The sequence below is a fragment of the Poecilia reticulata genome, chromosome 2 (assembly GCF_904066995.2).
Source record: "Poecilia reticulata chromosome 2, P_reticulata-male-v2, whole genome shotgun sequence".
NCBI lineage: Eukaryota > Metazoa > Chordata > Actinopteri > Cyprinodontiformes > Poeciliidae > Poecilia > Poecilia reticulata.
In genome coordinates this window covers 25,117,757-25,145,576 of record NC_088831.1, presented here as the reverse complement: position 1 = coordinate 25,145,576, position 27,820 = coordinate 25,117,757, and the positions used below count along the sequence as shown (strand labels likewise).

The 27,820-nt window shown below is 44.5% G+C and overlaps 1 protein-coding gene across 4 annotated transcripts in view; it reads right to left on the bottom strand.

Moving 5' to 3' along the window:
- Positions 1–7,071: 7,071 nt before the first annotated feature.
- The window catches only part of bcor (BCL6 corepressor), a 47,632-nt gene continuing 26,883 nt past the window's right edge, over positions 7,072–27,820 (bottom strand). For all 4 annotated transcript variants that reach the window (XM_008433875.3, XM_008433883.3, XM_008433891.3 and 1 more), the window contains 8 exons: positions 25,864–26,151; positions 23,417–23,736; positions 22,117–22,395; positions 12,320–12,486; positions 11,217–11,362; positions 9,473–9,550; positions 8,355–8,508; positions 7,072–8,256 (listed from right to left, as the gene is read on the bottom strand). In XM_008433875.3, the coding sequence (XP_008432097.2) occupies positions 7,926–8,256; positions 8,355–8,508; positions 9,473–9,550; positions 11,217–11,362; positions 12,320–12,486; positions 22,117–22,395; positions 23,417–23,736; positions 25,864–26,151 (1,763 nt within the window). In that variant the 3' untranslated portion in view covers positions 7,072–7,925. The remainder of the gene's footprint in view (positions 8,257–8,354; positions 8,509–9,472; positions 9,551–11,216; positions 11,363–12,319; positions 12,487–22,116; positions 22,396–23,416; positions 23,737–25,863; positions 26,152–27,820) is intronic.

Genomic DNA, 27,820 nt, shown 5'->3' with positions numbered 1-27,820 from the left:
AAGACAAGAGGATGTTGCATGTCTGAATCGCGAAAGAACAATATTTATCTGCGTATCATGCTGGTCGTAAAACGTGATGGACAACATAACATGTTTATTATGTATTGCACCGCAATACATGAGACAGAATAAATAGGGTTTTTTTTTGCTGTGTGGGTGATATTTAAGTAATGCTGTCTACAAATAAGTGTGTTGATGCTATATACGAATTAATATGATGCAAAAAAAAAAGACTTTCCATTTCAGTTTTGCAAAATGCACAAATTTTGCTACTACTGAAAAAAACTCACCTCATCGTAGTGCAAAAACCTTTTATGGGAAAAAAAAGGGGCTTTTTTTAAATCACATGAATTTGTTTTTGTAATTCCAATTTGTGCAATTTAATAGCCAATAGAAACGCAGGTATAGAGACACATTAGACAAACAACCATGCACACACACTAATTTAGAGTATTTAGTTACCATAACAGTCGTGTTTTTGAACAATGGGAGGAAGCCAGAGTAGATGGAGAAAACTCATTCATGAAAGGGTCAGGGAAAACTTGTAAACTTTGTGCAAAAATACCCCAGGCTGGTATTTAAACCCATGATCTTCTTGCCACAAGGCAACAGAGTTATCAACTGTACCACCGTGCAGCCACACTCCTAGATCTAAATCATATCGACTCCAAATATGAGTTTCCAAATTTCTCGTAATTTGGAAACTCCAATTTGGAGGAGTGTGTTCTGGATAACTCTCTTGAGTTAGCAACTGCAGTTTTGAAAAGTGTTGGTGTCTCTACATTTTCAACTTAAGAATAGTGGATTTTGTTCTCAGAAAGTATTTACAGATAAACGTAGAATGTGTTTGAGGATCAAAATAGCTTATTTTCCAGAAGATCTTAGCTATAAAGCTACAAACTCCATCTTGGATAAATAGTTCCTTGTGCCAAAGTTCTTATTGCTTTTTAGCCATGTTAGCAAAGCTGCAGAAATATATGAGTTGGAAGGTATTGTATGAACCATTGTAACACAGTTGCCTTTTGTTGTGCATTATGGGTAGGGTCTTCTGCAGGAACGTGATAGTATGTGTGGAATGCTGATGGGATTCTTTGTTGACCTGGGACAAACAGAGAGCATTCTGGTGATTTACACATTCAAAGAAAACAGCCGTTCCCTTCCCCATTTCTGGAATTACTAGCAACTTGCCTCACTTTATATATACATCTGTAATTAGACCATGTCTTCCAGTCAACAACTTAATATATACTGGAAATGGTGACAAAAAGTTATTTTAATGCGTTTGTACTCTTAACAGCTGGGAAAAAAGGAAATATACAGTCCACAGCTCAAAATGCACCAAATATTTAGACATTCAATATCTCATTTTTGTACAGCACAAAAAATATGTCCCAAATTCTATGAAAAATATCTCACTTTAAACGCCTGATTTAAAAAATGTCAGAAAATATTCAATCGATAATCATCACGACAAATATTAAAATGCAGCTGCAGATATGTTATATTCATATTCATTTGTGTGAAACATGCCGAGACAGATGAATCCGTATAAGCCAGAGTCTCAATACTCAGAGTTTGAATGCATCATTAGACAGCAGCTTTAAAGTCAAAGCTAACAGCCATAAAATAACCCAGATTTAAGGGCCAATCAAAACCTTGGACCTTAATGGATACGACTGAATGCGGTGTCCGAGATGAGACCATCAAAAAGGGTCTCTAGTACTACAACACTGTGCTAAAGGTTTCACCGTCAAAATGTTCATGAGGTTTTGCCAAGCAAACATGAAGGATAGTGGGCCAGTTCTTCAGAACCAGTTTGTCAAGGCAGTCATTTTCATAGCAAGCAACTATTTTAGAAAACCCCCTTTTACCTTCTTTTGCACGGTGCTGCGACATGGGATCCATTGACTGGAGGGAGGAAACACTCTTCATGTAATTTACCAAGACTGACAGCATAAAGACACCTTAGTACTGCAAACTTCACAAGTTGTTGCATTGAGTTTTTTTCTTCCACACTTAGCTTACAGCTGGTCCGTTGGTCATCAGATCCCCTGTTTACAATGGGAAAACCTAACCCTGCAACCAGGAAACTGCATTCAGAACAGTTTTTTGTTCATCAAAGCCATACAAGCCTTTGTTTAGCAGAACTGCCACCAAACTTAAAACCCACAACCACATCACCTCCCATGATGCCTTCCACAACCTGAAGCCACAACCAGATCCTGAGGTTTAAGTGATACAGCTGCAGCTCATAGACTCTAATTGTCTCTCCTCTCAGAAAGTCCCTCAGTCTGTATACTTACTTAGTCGGAAGCCTTCCTGAATAAATTAAATGAAGCAAATGTTTTATTTTCTCTTGCTTTTCACTACGGCTCTGCAGTACAAGAGGAATTTATTAAAAAGCTTTCCACAGATTGTTACCAAGAAGTAAATAATTGGGATACCTGTGACTTTGTTAAAGCTTCAAAACCACTTTTTAATGGTAGGTTTTCTTCACCTTTGAATAAATGTGCTTAATTTTTTTCAAAGTTTTTTCAGTGACACATTTTTGTGCTGCAATAAATTGTATTTAATTTGTTCATTTAAAGATACTGCCTGTAGCTTTACAGATTATACGACACCCAACACTGAGTGTCTTTAAGCCTAAATTTACTCTGGAATCACATAGATTTATTAACAAGCTTTTTAATGTATATACATATATTATGCATATACATAATATACATTTATGTATCTTTTTTTACGGGTACCAAACAGTTATAATTTTAAATCTGATTAATCACAAGGTTGCTGCGAATCCTGTTCAATTAATTGTTTTTTAAAAATGAAATGAATTAATAAAATAATTCTAAATGTTTTTATTGGAGCTGTTAGTTGATTAAAACAGGATGTGACAGCCATAAGGTGGGATACAATTTCTCATGTCTTTGATGCTTTTGCATATATCATTGTTCACATTTTTTATTTGTCCATAGCAGTTTGGTGTTGCTTGAGAAATGCTGCAAGACATGAGCTCATGAAATTATTAAAGACTTCCAGCCTGACCTGTCTGCTGGTCTATAGGAAGAGGCACCTAAGGGGAACATCAAGATCATTTAACAGCTTTTTCTGTTCTTGGTCAACAGACTACTAAACATTGTGACTCCTCCACCAATTTATACATTTTTAAAAATGCACAGTAGACTATTTGACACACTTATAATGATGTAATATTACATTCTAATACAATCATGGTGTAATATTTGGCTTTTCTGTTGCTTTTCCGATCTATCACGTCTCTGTGAATACCTGCATGTAATTTGAAAATCTACCAGTTGATGGTGCTGTTGTCCCTCTAACAACCACAATTAATAGGGTAAAAAAAAATAAATATCTATCTTTGCTTATACACTGTTTTGTTTTTTTAAAGGTTTCATTGGCTCTAGTGGCCTTTATTTGATAGCAAATTGACAAGAAAGCAGGTAATGAGGGAGGCACACGTCAAAGGTCACCAGGCCAGGAATCAAATCCTTGACGGCCACGTCGAAGACCAAGGCCTCCACACGTGGGCCGTGCTCAACCCCTGCACCACCACAGCACCCCTTTGCATATACGTTTTAATATAATGTTTTTTTTTTCTCTTTTCTTATTGCAAAAGTTGAATTTAACAACCGTCTTTAAAGGGTCAAACTACAAACTTTAAATTTATATGTTACAAATTTGAACTTCTTGAAACAGACATTCAGATTATGTAGCTGCAAAGATAAAAACCAAAGCAATTGAAAACACAGTGGCTGAAAATGTTCTCACTAGCTGTGCAGCATCTGTGGGAGCTAACAGACAGGAAGCACTCAGCTGACATGTTTAATGCCGTGTCTAGATTTCTCTTTCCGTTTTGTTTATCAGACAAAATACATGACCCATGTGTCTGGCTGTGTCTCCTTTGTAGAAGGGGCTGTTGACTGAGTTAAAGCTGCTAATATTGTAATGTTATCTCTGATTTTTGTCATATAGGAAAGAATTGAATCAATAATTGTGTCTTTGACCTTGTTGCTTTCCCACAGAGAGCGATTGAAGGATCTACTGCTATGTGTAGAAACTGGACAAGATGAATTGTCCAGTTTCTGCAACTCAGGCTTTCAAATAGAAAATATTTAAGGGCTGTAAAGATTTTTTTTATTATTATTATTACAAACACAAAACAAGTTCAGAAAATCATTCTAATGTCGCCTTTGCCTTTCTGGCATTTACAAAAGCAATGAAAATAAACTGTTTTTGTTTTCTGTCGACTCTGAAATTATTGTCTAAAGTCTAGATATTCAGACACTAGCACCAGGACAGGAACCACCATCCAGTTTGTGGATGGCGAAACAACAGCTGGTCGTCTCAGTCTGCACCTGCTGACATAAGGAAGCTCACTTAGAGTTTATTTCTCCTCTTTCTCATTCAAACATTCCTCCAGCATTCAGTATTCAAGTACTGCAAACTCAAACTTTTGCACAAAAACCTTTGTGTTTTATTTTTAGAAAGAGCGAGAGAAAGAGACAGTAAAATATATTTTTTTACTGTAGTTAGATTGTTTCTAGATTCCATTTTTTTTTCCAGTAAGAAAAGCCTGCTGTCAGAATACGTCCCTATCGTCCCTATTCAGTGGTCTACTGCCATCTTGTGGGGACGTACAAGTTTTCCACTTCTGGCAAAGGCCACATTGAAAAAAGCAAAAACAATAACGATTTTCTGGTACAGCGCTTTAGTTTTATGTATTTTTGTTTTTAAATTTTAATTGTTGAATAAAAGCAAAGTTGAAACAAAGACGAAAAAGACAACGCAAATCAGAATACGTTTAGATCATACCTCAAAGAAAACTAGGAACCTCCGTCTGACTGGAGCACCTTTAAATACTTGTTAGATTTTGTATGGATATTAAATTTGGGATCTGTGAGATCTCTGCATCCAAACCAGCTCTTTAATTAATGTGCAGAACACGTTTCAGTGAAAGATTTGAACTTCACGTCTCCTAAATGTTGAATCATAACCCTGAGGCAGAAGATGTACGACGGCCAAACTCAGCAATGAGAATTTCACTTAAACCAACTTCCCTCTTTAACGAACAGCAGATTATTGCAGATTTAAAGACATTAAAGACATAGTCAAAGTGATTAAACTGCATTCTGTTTTTACTGATACACTTCACACAGTAGTGCTTTTTGTTCTGATTGATAAATTAAAGAAAGATTGTTGCACATGTGCAGCATGTCTCCAAATTTTTTGATGAATACACAAACGTTTCTCTGATGAGTTTGGAAACATACGTGTTTGATTGTTATTATTTAAACATGAATATACTCAAAGATTACTACCTATTTTTTTTTCAAAAATTAAGAAATTTAGAGTTGTGTTTATTTTTTACATATTTTTTTAAACATCAAACCGTTTAGAATGACATTATTTTTCATGTTTTTTATTAATCAGTTTGCTTTTGTAAGGGAAATGTGATAGAAAGAGAAATTAAGACACTATCTACTTATCAAGCTGATGCTTTTGTCAGGGCATTAAGTGACTTTGATAACACTTAACTTGAAGAGGTGTGCATAAAACTGACATGACACTGTCATAAACATGACATAATATCTGTCACGAACATGAAAATGTTTATGACAGTTGTCATGAAGTGTCATTCGGTAAATAATGACACTTTTAACGCAAAGTTGCTCTTAAAATTTGCATTGAAAGTCCATTAAAAAAACCAACTTTGCATTAAATTATCATAATTTACAAAATCATGCAAAATTGGCACTTTTAATGGACTTTTAATGCAACTTTTAAGCAACTTTTAATTAAAAGTGTCATTATTTACCAAATGGCACTTCATGACAACCGTCATAAACATTCATAAAGACTTCTTCATGTTCATGACAGGTGTTATGTCATGTTTATGACAGTATCATGTCAGTCTCACCCCTTCAAATAAAGTGTTACCGTGACTTTATGTAAAATGAAACAAAAGAGTTGTTGAGATGCAGCTGCATAAGCTGCAGGTTGGGTTATTTAAAGAAAATGTTAATTGGAACTTTAGGTTGTGGCAGGAACAATGGGAGGTGGTTGTCTTCTGGTTGTGGCCGTTTGGCTTTACAAAGGTTTGCATGCTTTTATTTATTAATTTTTTTCCTAATTCTTAATTAACCAAGAACTTGAGTGAAACTGTGAATTCATGTAAACTTTTTTTCTGTTTTTTGTTGAAAGGCTCGTTTCCCACACGATGAGCTAAATGGAGGTGTGTGGACAGGACAAGTTAGCTGGCGCCTAACACAAATTCACTCATTTAAAAATGTCAAAACATTTTTGTTTTATCCTGTGCTTGAGTCAAGTTGTAGAAACAAAACAGAAAAGAAAAATGGTAACGATTTGAAATGGAAAATTACTGCATGAGACTTTCCCAGGCCCAGGTAAAAACAAAAATTAAATCCTACTGCATCGAGCATATTTCTAAGTTAAACCTTTGTCAGGAAAGGGACCTGAAATCTTTATATGTCTGTCACTTTGATGCAGAGGAAAGAGTCCATTTAAGACTCAAGCAAGACATGTGAAAGGTATTTAACAGTCTTCTATCTGAAAATAGTCAACAAAGGACATCCATCCATCCATCCATTTTCTTGCACCCTTGTCCCTTAATGGGGTCAGGAGGGTTCAACAAAGGACATGAGAGATTTAAAAACCTTTCACAGTACAGGTGTAGACAACACACGCTCCTCCGTCTCTTTAAGATGCTACTGTTGGGTCCAAATTAAAGGCCGTTATAATAAACTTCAACTCTGGAGACTGGATTTTCCGCTAGTCTCATTTATAATTTTATAGTTGTGTCCACCAGAGGGCGCTTTGAGACCTACATATTCCGCTTCTCGTCGAAAGAGAGGAGGCAGAGTTCTTTCAAGACCGCGGCAATAACTTGCCAGGCATCCATTTTCCAAGAGGGGGCAGTATAGCACCGTGTTCACATCGTGGTCACATGCTGGGTAATTAGGCATGAAAAGCGGTTTTGACACGCATCAGAAGCTGACATCTGAGATTAATGAATGACACAAAAACTGGGAGTTTGGTTCAACTTGCAGTTTGTATATTTATTTTAAAGCAACTTCTTTTGTAAAATATAAATACAAATTATGGGATATTTTAATTACAAAGTTAAAACAAAACAAAAAATGAACACACGAGAGAAAAAAAAAAAAAAAAAAGAAAAAAAAAGACCGTACTGCAGTAGCCTTCCCCGTTATATACAAGCTCTGTGCCACAGGGGGAATATCAACACCATCTTAAAACTTTATTATACAAACAGTTTTGCAGTTTCGAACGTTTAAATTACAGCCTGAAAAAAAACTTAAAAAGAAAAAAATTTTTTTTACAACAAAGTAGCCCCTGAGGCTCAAGCGAGCACTAAAGTTTGAGAACTAGGGGGAGAAAAAAAATGGACATCATGTGCTTTCTATAAACACAAATATCAGACTGAACAGCACAGCCTCAGAACTATTCTGTACAACGAAACATGCACAGTGCGCTGTACATTCACACACTCCGTTCAGCCGCTGAAAGCACGACTACTCAATTTAAAAAAAAAAAAGCTTTGAGGAGCAGTGAGCAACGTCACAAAGGGGGAAGAAAAAAAAAAAGCTCTCCATATCATATATATTGTATATATTTATTTATACATATATTAATTTATAAAAATAAGACCATTATTAAGTCTCTTGAGTCAGAAATGAGTCCTTAGTTAACGGAGAGAAATGTTTCCGCAGCCCAGTCAGCCGGTTGGGTCAGTCCGTCTGTACAGTGCACCGGTGCTGGTCCAGGTCCGGGACCGGGCCGAAGCCGAGAGAACTAAGGGTCACGCTAAGGCATATCTGTAACCTCTGATTGGTTCTAAAGCAAACGCCGCTCGGTGAGGAACAAGGTCAGGATGAGGCCAGCCTGCCCGCCGCCTTCATTTTGTCCTTGAGTTTGTCCGCCGGGTGCTCCCAGCGGTCGTCCAGACACTCCAGTGTTGAGCCCAGCAGAGCTGCCAGCTCCGCGCTGTCCTCCACCAGGTCCAACAGGTCCTTGCTGTCCGGGTGGAAGCCCTCCAGCTCCTCCGGGCAGGAGAAGAGCTGCGACAGGGACGCCTGCCGGTAGAACTCGGCCTCAGCCACCGTCACGACCTCCATGTGGGGAAAGGCTTGCCGGAAGGCGCGGGCGGACATGCGCAGGCGCCGGAGCACGTCGGACAGCAGCAGCCAGTTTCTTGGTCTGAAAGAGAGGGGGTGGGGGGAAGAAGTTGAGGAATGAGGGCGGGTGGAGGCTATAAAAAATAAGTAGCGATGTCTGCTCCGGAGATCAAAGCTCACCCCTGGGAGAGGGACACCTGGATGTTGTAGCACGGCAACAGAGGTCGGTCGGAGAACTCAAACTCGAACACCTCCCTTTTCTCGTCCTCATCCTCGTTGTCTGGGCCGGGGGCGTCTGCCAGGATGTTGTAAACGCCGCCTTCTTCGCCAGATTCTGACACGCAAACAACAACATGAGTTGGCATCGTCACCATCAACGTCGTAAAGAAGCTGCCTTGATTAGAAGAGGTTTGCTGACGGAGCAAACGGTGCGTTCCTACTGCAAGAACCTTTTCCAGCTCCCACAGTAGTTTCTGTTGATGTTTCCGTTTCTAAATTAAGCACCAAAGAGATTACCAGATTATATTTTTGACTACACTGAACTATAAGTTGAGGGTTTTTTTTTTCAGCAATCTTCCATCTTTTTGTTGAGACTGTTACGTAATTTCAGTTAACTTAAAGTAATATTTAAACCCAGAAACTAATTTTAAACACAAGTTTATGTTAAGATCAGTCAGAAAATATAAATTCAATAAGTTCAATGAGACGGCAAAGAGAGTAAATGCTGCACTCAGATCACTTTTAGGGACTTAAACCAGTAACGTACAAATGTTTTACTCTGTTTATGTTCCAGGAACAAATAAAAACAACTCAAACTCCCACAAATATGAAAGCTACATGTGGTTAATTGCCTCAGGTTTTAAGAGATTTTAATTCCGTTTCACAGTGTAATTGCTGCCTTGGAAGACTGCATCTGAACAGATTCATCTTTCGATGAGTTTTCAAGTTACTCCGCTTATGTTGTAGAGTGTAATCGCTTTAAAAGATAAGTCAGTTTTAGAACTGAAAATTTTAGATTTTTTTATTTCCAAAAACAGAAGCGTCTTTCTTTTGTCTCGCACTCGGTAGTCGAGATCGGGCCGGTTTTAGTTTGAAGTGACTTTACTCAGGTTTTAAACCATAACTGCTGCACATCTGAGATGAAGACTGGTCTAGTTTCACAGTTTTGGAACAAAACTGAAGCAGCAAAGTGGAAACGCACTCAACCCGAGGCCAAGGGGAGATAAAAGGTTCCTCACGGTAGAACTGCACCGTTTTTAAAGCATTACAGGACAGACAGAGTGCTGATCAGTACTCACCACACACAGCACTGCCATAGAACTCCCAATAAAGCCCTGGGTCGTCATCTGAGCGGCCCTGAAGGTCAGCAAAATAATCTGTGGAGAGAGGAGAAGCCTGTTATTCAAGAGCCGGGCGCCTGGGGACAGGCAACGAGGCAAATACAATTGCCCTTGGAGACTACGGCAGACAAATGGATAAAGAGCACAGTAAAACAGAGGGGGAGAGGGAGCGTCAAGAGAGGGAAAGAAAGAGAGAGAGAGAGAGAGAGAGTGAAAAGAAAAACAAACAGAGAAATGTTTTGAGGTGGTGATGGTCAGAGGCCGGGGGCTGTAAGGCGGGGGAGGAGAGCGACCGTCTCTGCTGGGTTAGAGCCGGCTCAGTTCAGAGCGGGGCCACAGACGGCTGCCAGGAATCAAACAAGAACCACACACAGTCGCTCAGAGCGAGAGCGCACACACACAGCAGAGAGAAAGAGAGAGAGACAGAGAGAGCGAGAGAAAGAGAGAGAGAGAGAGAGAAACAAACAAGCACAGGGAGCTGGATAAGCAACGAGGTGTGTATTCAGCGCGCGCGCGCACATTTGCCGAGCGAGAGCCGGGCTCCGTGCCAGCGCTGAGGCGTGGGGCGTCTGGCGTGTGTTTGGAGGGATTAACGGCCTCCAGATGAGTGGGACCAGGTGGAGGGAGGGCGGCGCGCAGCTCGCTCCTTCTCCTCCAGCACTCCCGACATCGATCCGTCCCGTCGCCTCAAAACTCAACGCCGACCGCCACCTGTCCGTTTTCTCCCTCACGCGACGGGTCGTAACTAGTTCGGCACTCAGGCGGAGAGAGAGGCAGCTGAGCATGATTTCATTTCCCTCTCCTCCCGCACACAGAGCCGTGTTGACTCAACTTAACTATAAACATCCAGACGAGCCCTCGCAATACACACACACACAAACTCCAAACACAGAGCGTGTCAGACTCCAGCGAGGCTGCCGTGCGAAACGACAGGCGCTCTCCAGCCAGAGCGAAGCCTTTTTTTCTTTCCCCCTCCGCACGTACGCCGAGCAAACACAGTGGCCGTTGCTAGGTAACCAGATAGAGGAGCCGAGAGGCGGCAGCAGCACGCACCCCGGCGAGCCGAGAATCCCTGTCTAACAGGTGGCCGAGGGAGGGGAGAGGAGTGCGGCGCGGAGGAGGCGGGCGCCTGAGGGGAGATGAGATGACAGAGATGGACGTGTGGAGCTGCTGCTGCTGCTGCTGCTCCGAGGTGGAAGAGGAGGATTTACAGAGAGGGAGTCCTGCCAGCAGGTTGAGCAGAGGTCAGAGCAGTGAAAGAACAGCAAACAGAGAGAGCAGGCATGGGGGGGGCCACTGGGAACAGGGTTGGTGACCAAGCTTTTAAACCGTTTACCCCCGGCCCTAACCCTGATCACCACTCTTCTGGGCTTCTTCTCTCAGCAGCTGAAATTCACTATTATTCTCATTTAAATGAAATTAAAGGCGTTTGATTTCTGACCCCAGTCTGTTAATGAAAGAGAAAAAGAAAAGTCCGGAAACATTTTTATGTTGGTTATGTTTCCACTTTTTGAAAAAGCTATGTTTTTGTGCCGATTACGTGCAACTCTCTCTCTCTCTCTGGGTTTGTTGCCACTTGTTCTGCTCAATACAATGAAGTCAGTTTAGAAAAATGTCCACATACACGTTGTGTGCTCCCCTTCTCTCAGAACCTTAATAACATTACACTGGAGTTTTGCTTGAAAATGTAAACAACACTCACCGGAGAGGAAACGCTCCATGGTGTCGCTGCGGGTCATTTTCAGCAGGCTGCGGCCAGAATACGTGGCCAGAGTGGGGTCGGCTCCGTACGACAGCAGGACCCGCACCACGTCCAGGTGGTCATTCTCCACAGCGTCGTGGATAGGTCTAAACACACGCACAATGATGCACAGACGGAGGTTTCAGGGGGTTAGAGGGGGTTTGGTGAGAAATTACAGCATGCGTCATTACTTTTTATGCTCCTTTAACCTGCCTTGCCCCCATAACATGCACCTTATTTATTCCAGTTTAAAACTATTTAATAAAAAAATTACAGTTGCTTTTAATAAGCCTCATCCTTTCCCACATTTTGTCTTTGCCCCACTTTACTCAGATACCCATAAATATAATAGAGATGCACCAATCCACTTTTTTCACTTCCGATACCGATACGGATATCTGAGGTTTAGTATCGGCTGATACCAATCTGATACAGAAAAACGGCTGAATTTACTTAAAATGTTTCGTTTTTTTAAAAAATACAGACTTAGATGGACTGCATTACAAATTTACTTGACAACTCTGACAAAGTACAGCACACCGAAATGCACAAATAGCTCGAAAAGCTTGGTCAACATGTAAAAGCAACTTTTATAGTGCAATTAGGAGTATAACAGCCAATCAACAATATTCCACCCCCCCCCCCACCCCCAATATTGGGACAGATACAGATATTAATATCGGATCAGTGCATCTTTAAAATGTAACACAGAGATTGCCTTCAGATGTCACCAAAAGGTTTTGGCAGTAGTGGTGAAAAACCAATGCCAAGTTGGGAAATACAGGGCAAAAAATCTGAAGGAGTTAAAACTTTAGAGGACCTTTTACTTGTAGCTATAGCTACATTAAAATAGCCTTAATCAAAATGTATGCATCCAATGAAATAGCCCAGTCAAAGTCTAGAACTATATATAATTCTGTGGCAACAATTGAAATTTGTTATATACAAAAGCTCACCATCTACTCTGACAGAGCTATAGCTGTTTTGACGTAGAATAGGCACTGAACACACTGAAGAGGAATGCGTGAAAGAGAGAGAGAGAGAGCGTTTCTTTTTTTATTTACCTGGTCCCGTCCTGTGCGCTGCAGTTGATGTCGGCACCATAATCCAGCAGATGTTGAACGATGCTGAGCCAGCCCCGGGCACACGCCTCGTGGAGCGCGCAGTAGCCCGCGTAGTCTCTGTGGTTGACCTCGCAGACTCTGTTCTCCAGGCAGTACAGCACCACCTCCTGAGAGAGACGACAAAACAAAACAAAACGGTGAGCCGCGCTTTTTCGGCACGAGAGGGTGTTTCTCTACGCGTGATGACAAAGAATACACACGAGCAGACACAGCCTTTCCCCTTTACGGTTCCTGTGGGAGAGGAATGACGGGAGAGGAAGAACTGAGTGTGCTCTTGCGCCGGACAAACATACGCAGAGGCGCACAAACGCTCCATAATACCGGAGCTGGCGCCAAACGCATAGAGGAGCCCGAGAGTGACTCAACTGCGCTCTGCCTGCCAGATTCTGCTCGCGCACGTACGAGTGTGTTTGTGCGTGCGTGCGTGTGTGTGTGCGTGCATGCGCGTTTGTGTGTGCAGCATGTTTGGGGCCCGGACGCCGCCGTGGCAGCCAGCTACAATGGCTGGGCTCCGAGCGCGGCATAATGGAAGCGGAACAAAGAGATTTGATGGAGGCGCTTAAGAGCTGGAAGCGTTTTCTCTGGTCTAAGGCTGTGACAGTTGGGCGTCCGGCGCTAAGTAGTCAGAATGGTCTTTATTGGACGGGAGCAGCGTCTGCCGCCATTAGGCAGAGAGGAAACAGAGAGACAGGAAGCTGCTGGGCAGCGTGTGGATACAAGGTCTGCTTGGGTCAGACGGAGAATTTCTACGCTGCTAATGTGCAGCCTGCAGAGTAGCAAATTTTTATAGTGATTTCAATAAGCAGAAATGTTTTTTTGTTTTGGATTAGACATGTAAAGTCATACATTAAACTCCCAAATCAAAGCTGCAAAAAAATACAAAAATAAAAAATGTAAGCAGACTTGCACAAATTTTGTCTGTCTTCCATGCAATCAAAGATCCTCTCCACAAATCAACATGCCTGCACCAAAGACCAGCGTCTTTTGTGCACCGTGAAAGCGCAACCATTGATTAGCTTGGGAGTTAAAAAAAATATGTTAAGATTATGTTTTTTGGGGGGGGGGGTTTCCTGTGAGGCAGAGACATGCAGCTGAGACTGGTGGTGGGGAAAACCGAACCTCCTGCTGCTGCAGTAACAGCCGAGCTGAGCTACTTCCTGAACAAAATCCCCGCTGACTAAAAGGACAGATCGTGGTTTCTGCGAATTTTTCACTGTGAAATGACAAGTTTCTCATAAGTTTTTACACCCCTCTCGTCAAAAAAAAAACAACAAAACAAAAGAACAAAAAAAAAGTCGTGAGACAACAAGCTGGATTCCTGTTCGGTGGTAGGGTGCAGGGTTATTCCACTGATCTTTGCAGGCATCTGGATCAGCTTAGCTCAGGTCAGTTTCAAAACCCATAACAAACTGTTGGGGTTAAATCTGGAGCGGATTATTCAACAATAAACACAGATTCTTTGAAGCACACTTTGTGATCTGTGACGCCTTTATATTGTTTGTAATAACTTAAAATAGGGGCTTAAGTACTCTGAACTACAGGTTTAGAGTAAAACCCTGATCCAAGAAGGTCTAGAGGCCAAAAGCAGATCAATTACCCGTTTTAATTTTATTTTTTAAATGAGTGCAAATGAATACGTCTTCTGTCAGTATCTGTAACAACTGATAAAGGAAAACAACAAGAAAAGTTATTATGTGAGAAATAAAGCAAAGATCTTATCCAGACGTTAAACTTCACAACCAAAAGACTTGGAAAACAATCAGATAAAATTTAAGACAGTTGGTAACATAATGTTCATCTGACGTCATCGTTTATAAAACAAAAGTGAGAACTTTTTATTTAGAGCAGATGAGTAAAAAAAACAACAAAAAACGGCAAATTTAGGGAGGAAAACATCTAGTTTTTCTTTTAACTCACCTTGGAAATTAAATTTTTACACGAAAGTACTAAAAAGAAAAATGCAAAAATTCAACTATTTCTAAATGGCCTCCCCCCTCCCACACATCCGTCGTGTTTCAGGATCCTTTAGAAAAAAAAAAAAACGCTCCGTTATTAAATATTTATATATGCATGTGAATGCAAGGCTCGTTTATCCAGATGCATTCAAACTCCGTTCTGCAAGCGGTCCTGTTGCCGTGGGGAGCCAAAGCGGCTCATCTGAACCTGGGTAGACGACACCAAGCCTCCATTTCTATGCTAATTCTGGCCAGCCATCTAAGTCCAAGTGTTTATCGCGCTCCCTCCCCACCCTTTCAGCGCTTGGAGGGTGGGGAAAAAAACCCGGCAGTGGAGAGAGAAAACAGGCCGATGGACGGGAGGGACGAGCAGAGGACGGAGGGGACGAGAGGCAGGACAACCCGGCAGATGACAGATGAATGAATCTGTGGAGGAAATCTGCCGGGGCCGTCCTTTGGGGCCACAGCTGATAATAACAAGAGATGAAAGGGTGGGGTGTGTGAGAGAGAGAGAGAGAAAGAGAGAGAGAGAGAGAGAGAGGGGGGGGGGGGGAGTGAAACCAGGGCGGAGAGATGATGCCGAAGAAGAGGAGGTAAAAGTGGAAATCCGGAGTGGGAGAAAATAGTGAGTGAGTGAGAGTGAACGGGGAGAAACGAGGGGAGGGTGGGAAGACGCTCCAACTGGTTTTCTCTCGCTGCCAACACTCTGTTTGCCTGCTGGAGAGAGATTCAGGAGCGCTGTGCCGAAGCTCCCCTCTGGGGGATTCCACTCGCTCTATGCATGTGTTGTGTGTGTGCGTGTGTAAGAGTGAGAGCAAGTGTTAGAGAGACTGACGGCTAGGGAGTGTTGATATGCAGCGTGCCAAAGTGTGTCTGTGTGTGTGTGTGTTTCTGTGCTGCTGACGCGTGTGGCTGTGGAGGAGGCGCAGCGCTAAACCTCCGGAGCCGTGTTTAATATCGCTGGGAGAGAGCGAGGAGCTTAGCACGAAAGCCCCGGCTTCCCGCCAGACGCGAGCACACATACACACACAGACACGCACACACACACACTCCTCCGCAGTAAAACGAGACAACGTCCCCCCTACCCCCACCGCCACCTCCCCTCCGCTCCTTCCTCTATTCTCTTCTCTCGCGCTCCGTCCTCTAATCTCCCTCTCTAGAATGCTTCCCCGCGCTCCCCTGCAATCAATGCATCACTCAGACGTTTAACCCCTTCCGGCGCTGCCTGCGTTGGATGCGTGTCACATGTGTAGGTGATGCATGAGCGAATCTGCCAGACTGGAGTTTTCCGGCGAAAAGGAAAGTTGGTGCGTGCTCGGAAAAGTGAAACGTGTGGGTGGGGTGAGGATTCAGCGAGACTGAAGGCGCTGCTGCCGCTGATGATGATCTCACAGTTAATTAATCTAACACTGAGCCACTCAGATTCTATTAACAAAGCTGAGAAGGAAAAGGGGAGAAACGTGTGTGTGGAGGGGGGGGGGGGGGGACGTGGGAGGGTGAGGGGGCGTGGGGAGGGAGAGAGAGAGAGAGAGAGAGAGAGAAAAGTCACCTCTGGCTGCCGTGATAAATGCCCTCCTTTTCGAGCAGTAATTTGCGCCACGTATTCCCCCTCATCCACATGCAAAACGAGTGATTCAAGGGGCCTAATATGAGTCACTGTCTGTTCTGGTGGCACGTCAGACAGCCACTGAGGCAAAAATAAAACAAAAAAAACAAAAAGAAGTTGGTGAAAGCTCGGGGTGACAGCTTGCTGACTGCTAAATCTGGTTGCTCGCCAACTTTCCAGCTCTCAGGTATAAGCCTGTTTGGACGTTTCCATGTCGACGCTCGGCAGCGACTTCGGGGTAATGAAAACGAAGCAAACACCAAAGAAGAAGAAAAAAAAATCCATTTAAGTTCTTTGAATGGCCTCTTGAGCCCGGTTCTGAAAACAAATTAATCTGCGCAGCCTCATTGTTCAAAGGGTTTGCTTTAGTCCAAATAAAATCATTTGCAGACTAAAAAAATTAAAAAAATAATTAAAAAAAAAAATAAGTCGATTATTAGTACCAGAGTTATACTAATATTAAACCCCAACACGTAAAACTCAGCTGTGGAAATGGAAATAAAGTGATGGCAGCAGAAGGCTTTTAAACAATCATTTTGTGGCTATATTGTTAAAAATCCCCATCAGGCAACATAATTTATAAGGGAGTTATGTTGTTACAGTCTGTAAAAAAGTACAAAGTTGTAATGAATTTTAATATCATATAGATCTGAGGAAAACACTAGTAAAAAAAATGCTATCCTACAATCTAAACAGGCGGTGAAAGTGTGTAGAGGTCTTCCCTTATATTTCATGAGTACAGCTCTGGTTTATTTGCTGCAGGACTGCCTTTAATCTGTGCAGTTCAAACATTCGCATTTCTGTCTTTACATATATAACTTCAAGAGCCAAAGACCAAGCTACACATGCAAACTACAAAGGCGGAGGAAAAGGAAACTAGCTAAGCATTGATTTAAAATGGAAAATGATCGGAATGGCTGTTGTCCAACTGTAAATAGTCCCAAAATTTAGCAGTGGTTTTGAAGTGCTTATTGCGCCTAAAATTGTCCCTTTTGTTGTTCCACTATCCGTAGAGTAACACTTGGAGTATAGAAAGCTGACAGATTGTCATGGCTGGTTAAATTAGTTGGGCTATCTGCTCAGGGGTCCAAGCTGCTGAACACAAGCTGCTCATATCGGAAATGGTAATGAGAGGTGCCCTTTAGCTTCCACGCACGACTGTATTTTTCACGACTCAAACGCATTAATTTGTATGTAAGCAGACAGTTTTTCTGCCAGCTGGTCAGCAGTGTGCAGCAACAAGTGGGTGAGGGTCAAAACTATCTGAGGAAACTCTCATCTATATATACTGGAAATGAGAGTACTGAGTCATATGAATAATATGTTGGGTTTTTTTCCTTTTTCCTTTGCAGTTTTTCAGCAGTGGACTTTCACAAAACATAAATTTAGACTGCTTTTCATCAGCTCTTGTGTTAGGACCAAGATAGAGTGGAGGGGGGCGAGGGGGTGGAAGTCAGCCCTCCTCTGAGCCGCTGAGCAAGTTAGTCACGGTCCCACAACAGTCGACACAGAGGGGGGATGGGAGTAGGCTGAGTAGGCTTCCCGGGCTCAACGCTGCGATGTAGCCATGACAAGCCGTCAGTGAAAGCAGCTGGCAGGGGGGATTTAGGGCGAAAACAAACTAGGATGACCATGGGTTCTTTCGCGCATACACCATTTCTTGCCATTAACACAAACTAGAAGCTCCGAATTACTGCAAAGCAAGACAGATAGATGGATTTCAGTAGAGGGTAGTTCGTTCCGTAGAAAACAGAAAACTAATGTGACCGCTGACGTGCTTACGATTTCAAATGAACAACGTTTTACGCTTATTTTCTGTTTAGACTATGCAGAGTTTCTCTCTGTGCCTTCTTTGATTTCTGAGAAGTTGGTTTCATCTTTTTTTTTTTGCGATCACATGCGTAGCTAGCATGAGCCGTGATTTATGAGCGAACAGAAGCAGTTCAGAGACGGGCTCGCCTTTGCCATGTCAGCGTTTTTTATGGCCGATTATATATCAGAACAGCAGAATTTGGCTTTCCTGAAAGTGAGGAGAAAGTGCGGTAACATCGTGTGCAGTAACAGGTTGGGGAGGGGCAGAACTGGGTTGTTATCTACACTCCGTTCACCTAGAAGGAATTTTCATTAAAAATGCTTAAAATCTTTCCAACAGTAATGTAGTTTTACTTTATTTTAGATTCTAAAATATTAACTTTTTAAAACCTTCTTATACCTTTACGGCAGATTGTCCTCAATACTCCTTTGGATCCCACCATCTGCCTTCAGTCTGATGACCTTTGAAGTAATTGCGCCTTTCTACGTTAACCAAACCCTGCCACTGCACAGACTTCCCTTCAAAGTTTCGCCGTCACAGAAGCCGGTCCAACAGGGCGCTTCAGGTGAAACCGAACTTTTGTCTTCCGCTTGGATCGCATCGATCTGACAGCCGAGCTCAGAAGCGATTCACCGGAGGAGAATAAATGACAGATTGCACCTTTATCTGAGCCTTCAGCGGGCAGAGCTGAGGGGCCCCCGATCAGCGCCGCGAGAGGGATGAAGACATCCGCAGAATCTCTCCTCATTAGCATTTCAAATGCTCAGCGAGCGAGGCAGAGCGAGCGGCGAGAATAAAAGGCGAGCGAGCGAGCGAGGGAGGAAGGAAGGAGAGAGAGTGGGCTTTCATGTGCAGAGGCACGGATTGCGAAACTAAATGAACATGAAATATGCACGGTGCCGGGGACGGGGGGCCTCGGGAGCTGCACGGAACGCGCTGGGTTGACGCACGCAGATGCGCGCGCGCGCGACAATTTTTGCGTTCTGCTGCGTACAGGTTTTCACACAAAAGGGACGCCTGAGCCAACAAACCTTGCTTCTCCATCCCCGTTTTTAGTCCGCGTGCGTGTACGGAGTTATTCTAAACGTGCAGCTCTCTCTCTCTCGGTGTGTGTGTGTGTGTGCGCGCGCGCACGCGTGCGAGTTTGTGTGGGTGTGCGACAACGGCGGCTGCGGTAGCAGCGAGCACGGAGGAAGAGTCGTCTCTCCGTGTAGCATATGGAGAGGAACACGTCAGGGAAGTCTGTGCGTGTGCTTATTGGGTCAGAGCGGGTGTTTCTCTCCGCATATTTCCTTGCATGCTTCATAATCAGCATGTGAGCCGTGTGTGTGTGTGTGTGTGTGTGTGTGTGTGTGTGTGTGTGTGTGTGTTTGTGTGTGTGCGCCTCCGTCTCGCAGGCCCTCGTATCTCTCTGCCTGCGTGTGATAAGCCCGGAGCTCGCGGCGCTAAAACACCAGTGAGAGACAAGCGCTCTGTGCAGCTACAGGCTTGTGTGTCTCTGTGTGGATGTGTGTGTGTATAGGAGAGACAGAATGCATAAACTGGTGTGTGTCTCTGTAAGCGCACTGTGTGTGTGTGTGTGTGTGTGTGTGTGTGTGCGTGCGTGGGAGCCCCAGGGGCCTGCCCCGGGCTTATCTCACACAGGCAGTGAGAGACGAGCTTCCTGAGCGAGGGGGGAGAGAGAGAGAGAGAAAGAAAGGGTGGGAGGGAGGGAATAGGGGGGCGGCGGTGTTTGCGCAGCGGTCAGCGCCTTGTTTGTGTAGTCTCAGGTTTTCTCCTCCCCTCCCCCCTCCCTCTCCTCTCTTTGCCTCTCCGCACGAGGAGCGCAGAAAGGGAAGAGCGGGAGAGGGAGGAAGTGGAGGGGGGGGAGGCAATGCGAAGCGGGAGAGGAGGGGAGGAAAAAATATAGGAGAGGGAGGGAAAAAAACGTTCGAGAGAGACGCATAAATCAGAGAGACGAGCCAGCTTCACTCGAGCACGGCTGACTGAGCCCTGCTGCTGTTGCTGCGCTGCATCCCGACTGTGTGTGTGTGCGTTTGTGTGTGTGTGCGCGCGCGCGGAAAGCCAGGGAGAAAAACAGCCGCCGCCGCTGCTAACCACAGTCACCACGGCACATTAGAGGGCCATTAGAACGCGATTATACTCCCAGTGCTTACCTCTCATTCACACTCCTGCTCTCTTCCATTCAGCCTCACACACATAATCACCCGCACACACTTCCCTCATCACCATAAATGTGTCCAACTAACATGCGCAACTATAAAGCAAGGCAGGAACGAGCGTGGCACGAAGATACCGGTTTCCACAGTCGCCCCTCCCCCAAAACTAACGCACGCAAACACACATGGGAACAGATGAGGTCGATATGGCTCACTGCCCAGGGCGTCATAGCCCTGAGGGGCAGGCTGAGCACTTGACAATTATGTTTTAAATAGTTATCTCAATTGTGCCCTGAGCAAGTTTTCTATTGCTTCTTTGCGTGTCCTGTCGACACTGACTTGCAGCGCTGTGCTTCGGTGAAATTTAATTGGCTTGCGATTTATAAAGCACGTAGCAAGATGTTATTGTAAAAATTAACTCCCGTTATATATGTTCTGCCACCTTTAGAACACCTCATGGTCAGTTTTTTATTTATTCTGCCATTTTGTGAGGAAGCGTAGTGAGTTGAGATGAAATCCACCCTCCGGAACACCAGCTTCCTTCCACACGTACTTTCAGGTACGTCCATCTCTTTTGATCTACCTCTACCCCCCCCCCCCCTCTCTCTCTCTCTTTCCTCGCGTGTAATCCAACACCGGCGTTTGCTTTTGTTTTGCACGGCTGCAGGAACACGTTGGAGCCGTACTCCAGAACTCTACGGCAAATTCAGGAAGCATATGGAAGAGGTTTGTGAAAGGGATCGCGGTAGAGAATCCGTATAAGATCTGTCAAAACGAGCTAGCCTCGTGTATTTTCTGCAGTGCAGCCAATCAGATCGATTTGCCTCTTGTGATGAAACTGATTCAATTACACACCAACAACGCAGGGTTAACTATGTTGCTCTTTATATTTTGTAAAAATCGCAAAGTGAAAATTTTGTTGTCGTTCCTGGACTCGGTTCATATCATCAGCGTGCATTTGTTGGCAAACAGGAACCACTAGATAGCAACTTTTTTAGAAATCTGCATCTGAAACCCAAATCTGGACTGGATCAATTTACACTTCACATTTGTTCTAATAAACAAACAAAAACAAACAAACCAACCACACAGACTGCGGTCGGGCACTATTAAAACAAAGTAGAGGAACGACATGAGCCGCATCAATTTATAAGACCTGCCAACACCAGCGATGTGCCAAGAACTCTCAAATTAGACGAGGAACATCCAAAAACTCACACGTTCCCTATTTTCTTTACAATGTGCAGAGAACAAGTGGGAAAATGAGAAAGTTTTAACAGAGGTGACCAGATCGGGAGAGGTGGGGTGGGGTGGCACATAAAAAAAAAACACAACAACGCTCTCGATGAATGTCGCAACTCACATAAACGGATATTGGCCTTAAATTCATATTTACATGCGATGATATACGCAGAAGAAACCCCCTTGCCCCCCTGGTGGCGCCGCTGGAATAAGAATGATCGGCAGCTCCGCACAAAGACGGAGGAATAACCTCCCCGATGCCGGAGAGAGAGAGCGAGAGAGAGAGAAGCTGGCGAGCATCCGTCTCCGTATAACGATCCCTCATGCTGCCTGCGCTCATTCGCGTGTGCCTGTGCGCGTGCGTGTGTGTGTGTGTGTCACACTTCGCCTCGCGGAGAATTAATGAGATGTGAGAGCGGTGCGAGGCGAGAGGAGGGGAGGCGGCGGTGTGTTTGTGTGTGAGCGAGTGCACATGTGAGGAGGAGGAGAAGAGGGAGGGAGGAAGGGGAAGGGGGGTGCCAACGACAATCTGAGTCACAAAGAGAGGAAGAGAAAGAGAGCGCCGAGAGGAAAGGAAGGGGGGGGGGAGAGAGGGAGACGGTGGAAACCTGAGAGAGAGGAGGAGAGTAGCAGGCGAGGAGAGTAATAAGATGGAGCATGTGAGGAAGAAAATGTGAGTAAAGGTGAGATGAGAGAAAAAAAAGCAAATGAAAAAAGAAGCTAGAAAGAGGTAGTATAGGAGATGTGTGAGAGAGGAAGGATTCTCAAAAAAAAAAAAAAAACGCCAGAGTAGCGTCTGTCGGAGTCGTAGAAAGGAACAGTCGGGGAAGAAAATGAGTTCAATTTAAGAAAAGAGGGCCGAGATTCGGGGGAGATGAAGTGTAAGAGCGTAAAACATGGAAGAAGAAAAAAAGGGAGAGAGAGAGATAAGGAGGGAGGATGAGCCAAGTGAAGCGTGTTACCTCGTATCCGAGCCGCGCCGCTCTCTGAAGCAGAGTCTCGCCGGCATTCTTGTTCACGATCAACCGCCTGGCCTCGGGCGGGATGGGGCGCACGGCGGAGGGCTCCAGAGGGGGGGTCCTGTGCAGCCCCGGCGGCACCTCCGGCGGAGCTCTGACGTTCGCCTGGGGCAGCAGGGCGGGCGGGCAGAGTGCGGCGGGGGAGCAGGGCTTCAGCGGAGAGCAGGGATAGTGATTAGGAGAGGCGGCTTTCTTCCTTGGAGCGCTGCGCTGCTCGGGCGGCTGACGGGAGACGAGGAGAGGGAAAGTGTGAGGGACAGTCAAGGGCAAGCGGACGAAACCACAGAAATGTAAAGAGAATTCTGCATGTGTGTTAGATACAAAAAAATAAATAGCCACACTTTTATTTTTTAAAAAAACAATAAAAAAAAACTATAGGTTTTGTAGCTCCACCCTCTGAAGCTTTCAAGACTTATCTAAATTGCGTTTGGAGGTTACATCGTCCATTAATGAGAGAGAGAGGAAAAAAAAAGACATCTTTCACAGCCAGCGTTCACACCCTGAACGCTAAAGGCCGCCTTGCCCCTTTCCTTTAATCGCAGAGCCCTCACAGAGCAGTGGGAGCTGCCTGCCCGTTCTTGTGTGAGTGCGTGCGAGCGGCGCGTCGCCCTCTCAGTGGAATTCCATGTCGGAGCAGCTGTCAGCCTGAGGAGGAGCAGGGGGGACGGAAGCAGCACAGGCGAAAAAAAAAAAAAAGCCTAGACTCCTCTTTTTTTCCCCTCAATTTTCCCCTCTACTCCTTTCCCTCCCCTCCTTGTCCTCCTCCTCCCCCTTATGAGCGTCATGTGCTCCACCATGGCTGCCACATTCCTCACACTCACTCAGGACGCAGCGAGATGCAAATTGCTCCGGGGTTTTGTTGTCAGGAATGCTCACCAACACGCAGGACACTCACATCGCTGGCTCACACGCAGAAAAAAAACAAAAAAAAAACAACACACACACACACACACAAAAACAGCCCTGATGACACACGCTCGACAATTAAGGCCAGAGAGAAGCGCACACACACAAACACAAGCAAGCGAGCGAGCGGGGCCTCCTCAGGGAGTCGCAAAGGGCACGGGGAGGTCAAAGCTCCAGCAGCCCTCTAAACATTGTAAACATACTTCCTTCCTCTGTCCCTCCCTCCCTTCCCCAGCTGCATAATGAGAGGCGCCGACAGGCATACAGAAACACACTCCTCTGCTGCAAAACATCCAGACGGCCGCATCGCAGCCCGACTCCCCCTATCAGCGCTCACCTTGTCGTCCTCGGCTGATCCCAGATCAGGCGCCGAGCGCTGGCCGGGGCTGGTGGGAGCGGCCTCTTTCCTCTTCTCCCGCTCCCTCTCTCTGTCTCGCTGGCCCGTGTGCTTGGTCTTGCACGGCCGCTTGCCCTTGGGTTTGTCCGTGTCACTATGGCGACGAGGTTTGAGGGGAGGGACGCCTCCCACGCAGAGCTCCGGGGCTGGCGATGGGGGCCCCCTCTTCGGCTCCTTAAGGCCACGGTCACCTGAGAAGAGGCTCGGCTGGTGTGGCCTGTCCTTCGGCTGGCTGGGGGGAAGGGCGGGAGCAGCTACTCCTGGAACGGGAGCAGAGGGAAAACAGGGAGTAAGAGCTGGTAGAGGACAGAAAGGTACTGCAAGGCCGTCTCTGACTCGCTGCTGGTTTATTAATGAGCACTGTGAGCTGTCTGGGAGCACTCGAGTCTACCCAGCCAAGAAAAAAAAATACCAATTACAAAAAAAAAAAACACTGAAAGAAATTATTCACGTCCTTTTCATGTTTACTTTATTGATGTTACAACAAACTTAAATGTACTTTATAAGGATTTTCCATGACGAACCAACACAAAGCAGTAGTTGGTGTTCTGCAAGTCCCTTTTGCAGTAAAACAGTTTCTTGGGGGAGATTTCTCAAACAACTTTCAACATCTAGTCACTGACTTTTTACTCCCTTCTCCGTTGTAAAATACAGCGAGATGAAAGAAATCTGGAGATCAATTTAAGTTAAGCTGAAAATTTGCAGTTGAATTTATCTCACATCGTTGTGCTTTGACCCAAACCAGTGGTGTCAAAACGTTTTGGAGTGTGCGTCAAAAATCACTAAGTTGAACCACTCAGAAGCCGTGTTTTCTCAAATCAAAAATGCTAAACTTTGTTGTAATTTTTTTTTTGTGTGTGACGTAAACGAGCAATATTTTCAATTGAATATTTTCAATTATTACTGCAGGTCCAAAAAACGGTCTCGTATGTTTTCCTTAATGACAGAAGGATGTGCAGGTTTTCTAACTTTTTCGGTTGAATGCTTTCCATTTTACTGATTTAGAAAACAGAAACAAAATTTAGAAGCTCCTTCTAAAGTCCTTGCTGTCTTTAGCCGAGTTTAATGACTGGGCGTTCATGTCTGTTGGGTAAAAAGTTGCTGGATGTTTGTGGCCTGACTTCAATGATATTAAAATCAAAGTTAAAAAAAAAAAACAAAAACAAAAAAACATGGCTAATAAAGAAAAAGAAATACTGTGTTGTACCGAACATTTCCCCCGCAGCATGACACTGCCACCACTATGTTTCACATAGGTTTTACCACTTTGTAGCTACAAGCTACTTTGTGTTGATGTATCACATAAAATCAAACTTAGTCGCAGTGGAATCACAAAGCAACATAAGCACCTATTTCCTGCAGCAAGGACACGTCTGGCAATTCAAGAAACTTTGCAAGTGTGAACACAAAAATTCAAAAGCCTCGAAACATTTTAATCAGAAAGACAAACTATTATCAGTGTCTGCAGTCTGATTCATGCCGCGCAACTTTTATTTGGCAAGTTTTAAATTCCACCAAATCCTTCATTTGTAGATAAAAGTTTGAGAAAAGCTTACATGGAGAAATTCTTTGCATCTCATGCACGCTAGAAGAAAAAACCTTGTGTAGTCAGATCATTAATGACAGTTTTAATTGTTTAACAGTGTTGGGTTTCTTATGGTAAAGAAATGCCCACCCACACATTTGGCGTTAAACCCATTTGTTGCCAGGGAGACGATATCTAAAAATGTTCAACAAAAATTATATGTCAGCGACCAATCGAAGCTTACAAGGTTTTTGTGCTAAGCTTTTTTTTTTTTCATTTTTGTTTTTCATATATAGTCGCTCTCCACTTTCAGCTTCCCGTTTCGGCGCAAGAATAAGGGAAAACCCTCCGTTTTAATGACAACAGCCATCCCCTTCAACAGCACGCACCAATAAATCCCCCATTCAGTGCTCCTTGTGACTTGTCTCGAGAGGAAAAAGAAAAAAAAAAAATCACTGATCACACATTAGTCACAGTGCACCTGCGCATCTCCGCCGACCACTTCCTCCCTTTCATCCTCCTCACAGAGCTTGACGCAGACCAGTTGAACATTTAATAAAACGTGTGTGTGTGTGTTGGGGGTGGAGGGGGGGGGGGAGGTGTTGTGGGTTGTACATTTCAGCCTGTGGTCCCCAGACCCCTTCAACCCTTCTGGCTGGCAGGAGGAAGAGTCCCCCGAGCCGTTTCCTCTGCCCCACCGCTTCCCCACCCCCCTCGCCTCTCTAACTGCTCTCGGGAAATCCCCTAAAGACAGCCTGCTCAACAAGAAAGTGAAACGTGAGCCAAAGATAGATTTCCGTTACCCTAGCTGAACTCGGAGAATAAAAGGCGGCGGTTAGCGCGTCTGGTGGTTCGCTCTTACCATTAGGTAGCTTCTCGAAGCCCCACTTCCTGTTGATGTCGTTCCTCTGCGCCGCGGCCCGGTCCTCGGGCTCTGCCGCCCGGATCTTGCGCTCCCGCTGAGTCTGCGCTATGTTTCCCGGCCGAGGCAGGGGCCAGGGCCTCTCCTGCTTGAACTGGGAGCCGTCGGGTGATGCGGCGCCCGCCGTGGGCTTGCTGAGTCGCAGCCCCTTGAGCTCAATGCGGACTTTGAGCTTTCGCACCTCGTCATCGTCGTCATCTTCGTCAGGACTGGCCTGCTCGCACTCATCTGCCGACAAGTGAAACGCGCATTGTTCAGTCTCGCGTTGCAGTGCCTGAACAGTGCTGCACGCGAGCTCGAGAGCGCCAAAAAACAGCATTAATGACAACGTCTGAGCCGCACGCTTAATATTCATGCGGGGAGGAAGGACGACAGACAGAGTAGTGGAGGAAAGAAATGAGGGAGAAACAAACCAATAAAGACCAAAGAAGCCGAGACTGGCTGCTCCAATCCGAAATTCACAAGGGATGGGTGTTTGACTTGTCTGCCAGTGCCAAGGAGAGCAAGCACGATACTGCATGCCAGACGAAAAAGAAAAAAAGGAAACCCAAACAGATGAGGCAAAAAAAAAATAGAGAGATGAAAAGAGAAGGGAAAAAAGAGCAGCTTTGAAGAGGGCGGGTAAGCACAGCAGAGGAACAGCAGAGCTGAAAGAGAAGCGAGAAAGAATGGCTGTCCCTCTTCCTTGCTTCTCTTGCGCGCTCTGCGCTCAAAGGGAAGGATTAAACGCCCCTCGGAGCTGGCTGCCACACAGAGCGAAGCGCATGACAGTGAGTGGGAAGAGGAGGGGGCGGGCGGTGGTGCTGGGGTTAAAGACAGTATCCAGTGGTCTGTTTTTTTTTTTTTTTTCCCCAACCAACAAACATACAATGACTTTAAAAACGCAGAATAATAAAAAAAAGTTTTGAATTCCATTGTAAGATTTTACAAAGAACAAAGCTTTTAGAGGGGGAGGGGGGAGATCCCCAGATAACTCAGCTGTTTTTACTTGTGTGTCGACTGCATCACAAGAGGCACAGGAATCAAGCTGTTCAGATGTCATTTGTAAAAAAAAAAAAAAACTATGACGGAGGGGGGGAACTTTTGAGACATTTTGACAAATTTATTTGACTTCCATCCCAAACTGCCAGGAAATTTCTTTCTCAAATTGCAAAATGTTTTGCATTCAGGGGGAACGGTCACATTCGCTTTAAATGTTTTGTTTACAAAAAATTTGGCAAGACAAAAAGTAAGCAGGCCAACCACGATTGTTCAATATTTGACAGACAACAAGACTTTGATTAATTATACACATAGGCTTGTCTGGCAGATTTGGAAAAAAATAAAAACTTAGACAGCTGCTTACTGAAACACAGAATTAGAAGATGCAAACCAGACGGGAACTTAACACAATGCTAACAACATGCATACACAAGTAGAAGGTGTAGGGTCACTTTTTATAGAGAGGACATGCAAGTAAGCATTGGGAACCTAACTGACAAATAACTTAAAAAAAAAAATTATTAAATTGCTTTTGAGCACTTGGTCGCCCCTAAAGTCATGCTGCCCTGGGCACTGAGCCATATCGCCCATTTCAGAAACAACCGCTGATTTTGTGTTTTTTAAGGGTATTGACAAAGGATTCTCCACATGCTTATCGTTACTCTGTGCTCCTCTTGTGACTTCTTTAATAGAACTTATGAGTCTGACACATTTCTTTATTTCACTGAAGAGCCCCGGAGACTGTGCCACCCTGGGCAGAGAGCCATATCACCAGCAAAACAAACAGAAAAAACTGACTATGACAAGTAGGTGACAGACTGCATCTAATGTGACTTTGATTGAATTTACAGAAAAGTCTGCCTACTAGCTTCAAGGCAGGGTTGATTATAGAAAAAAAAATCTGAGTTTTTTTGGG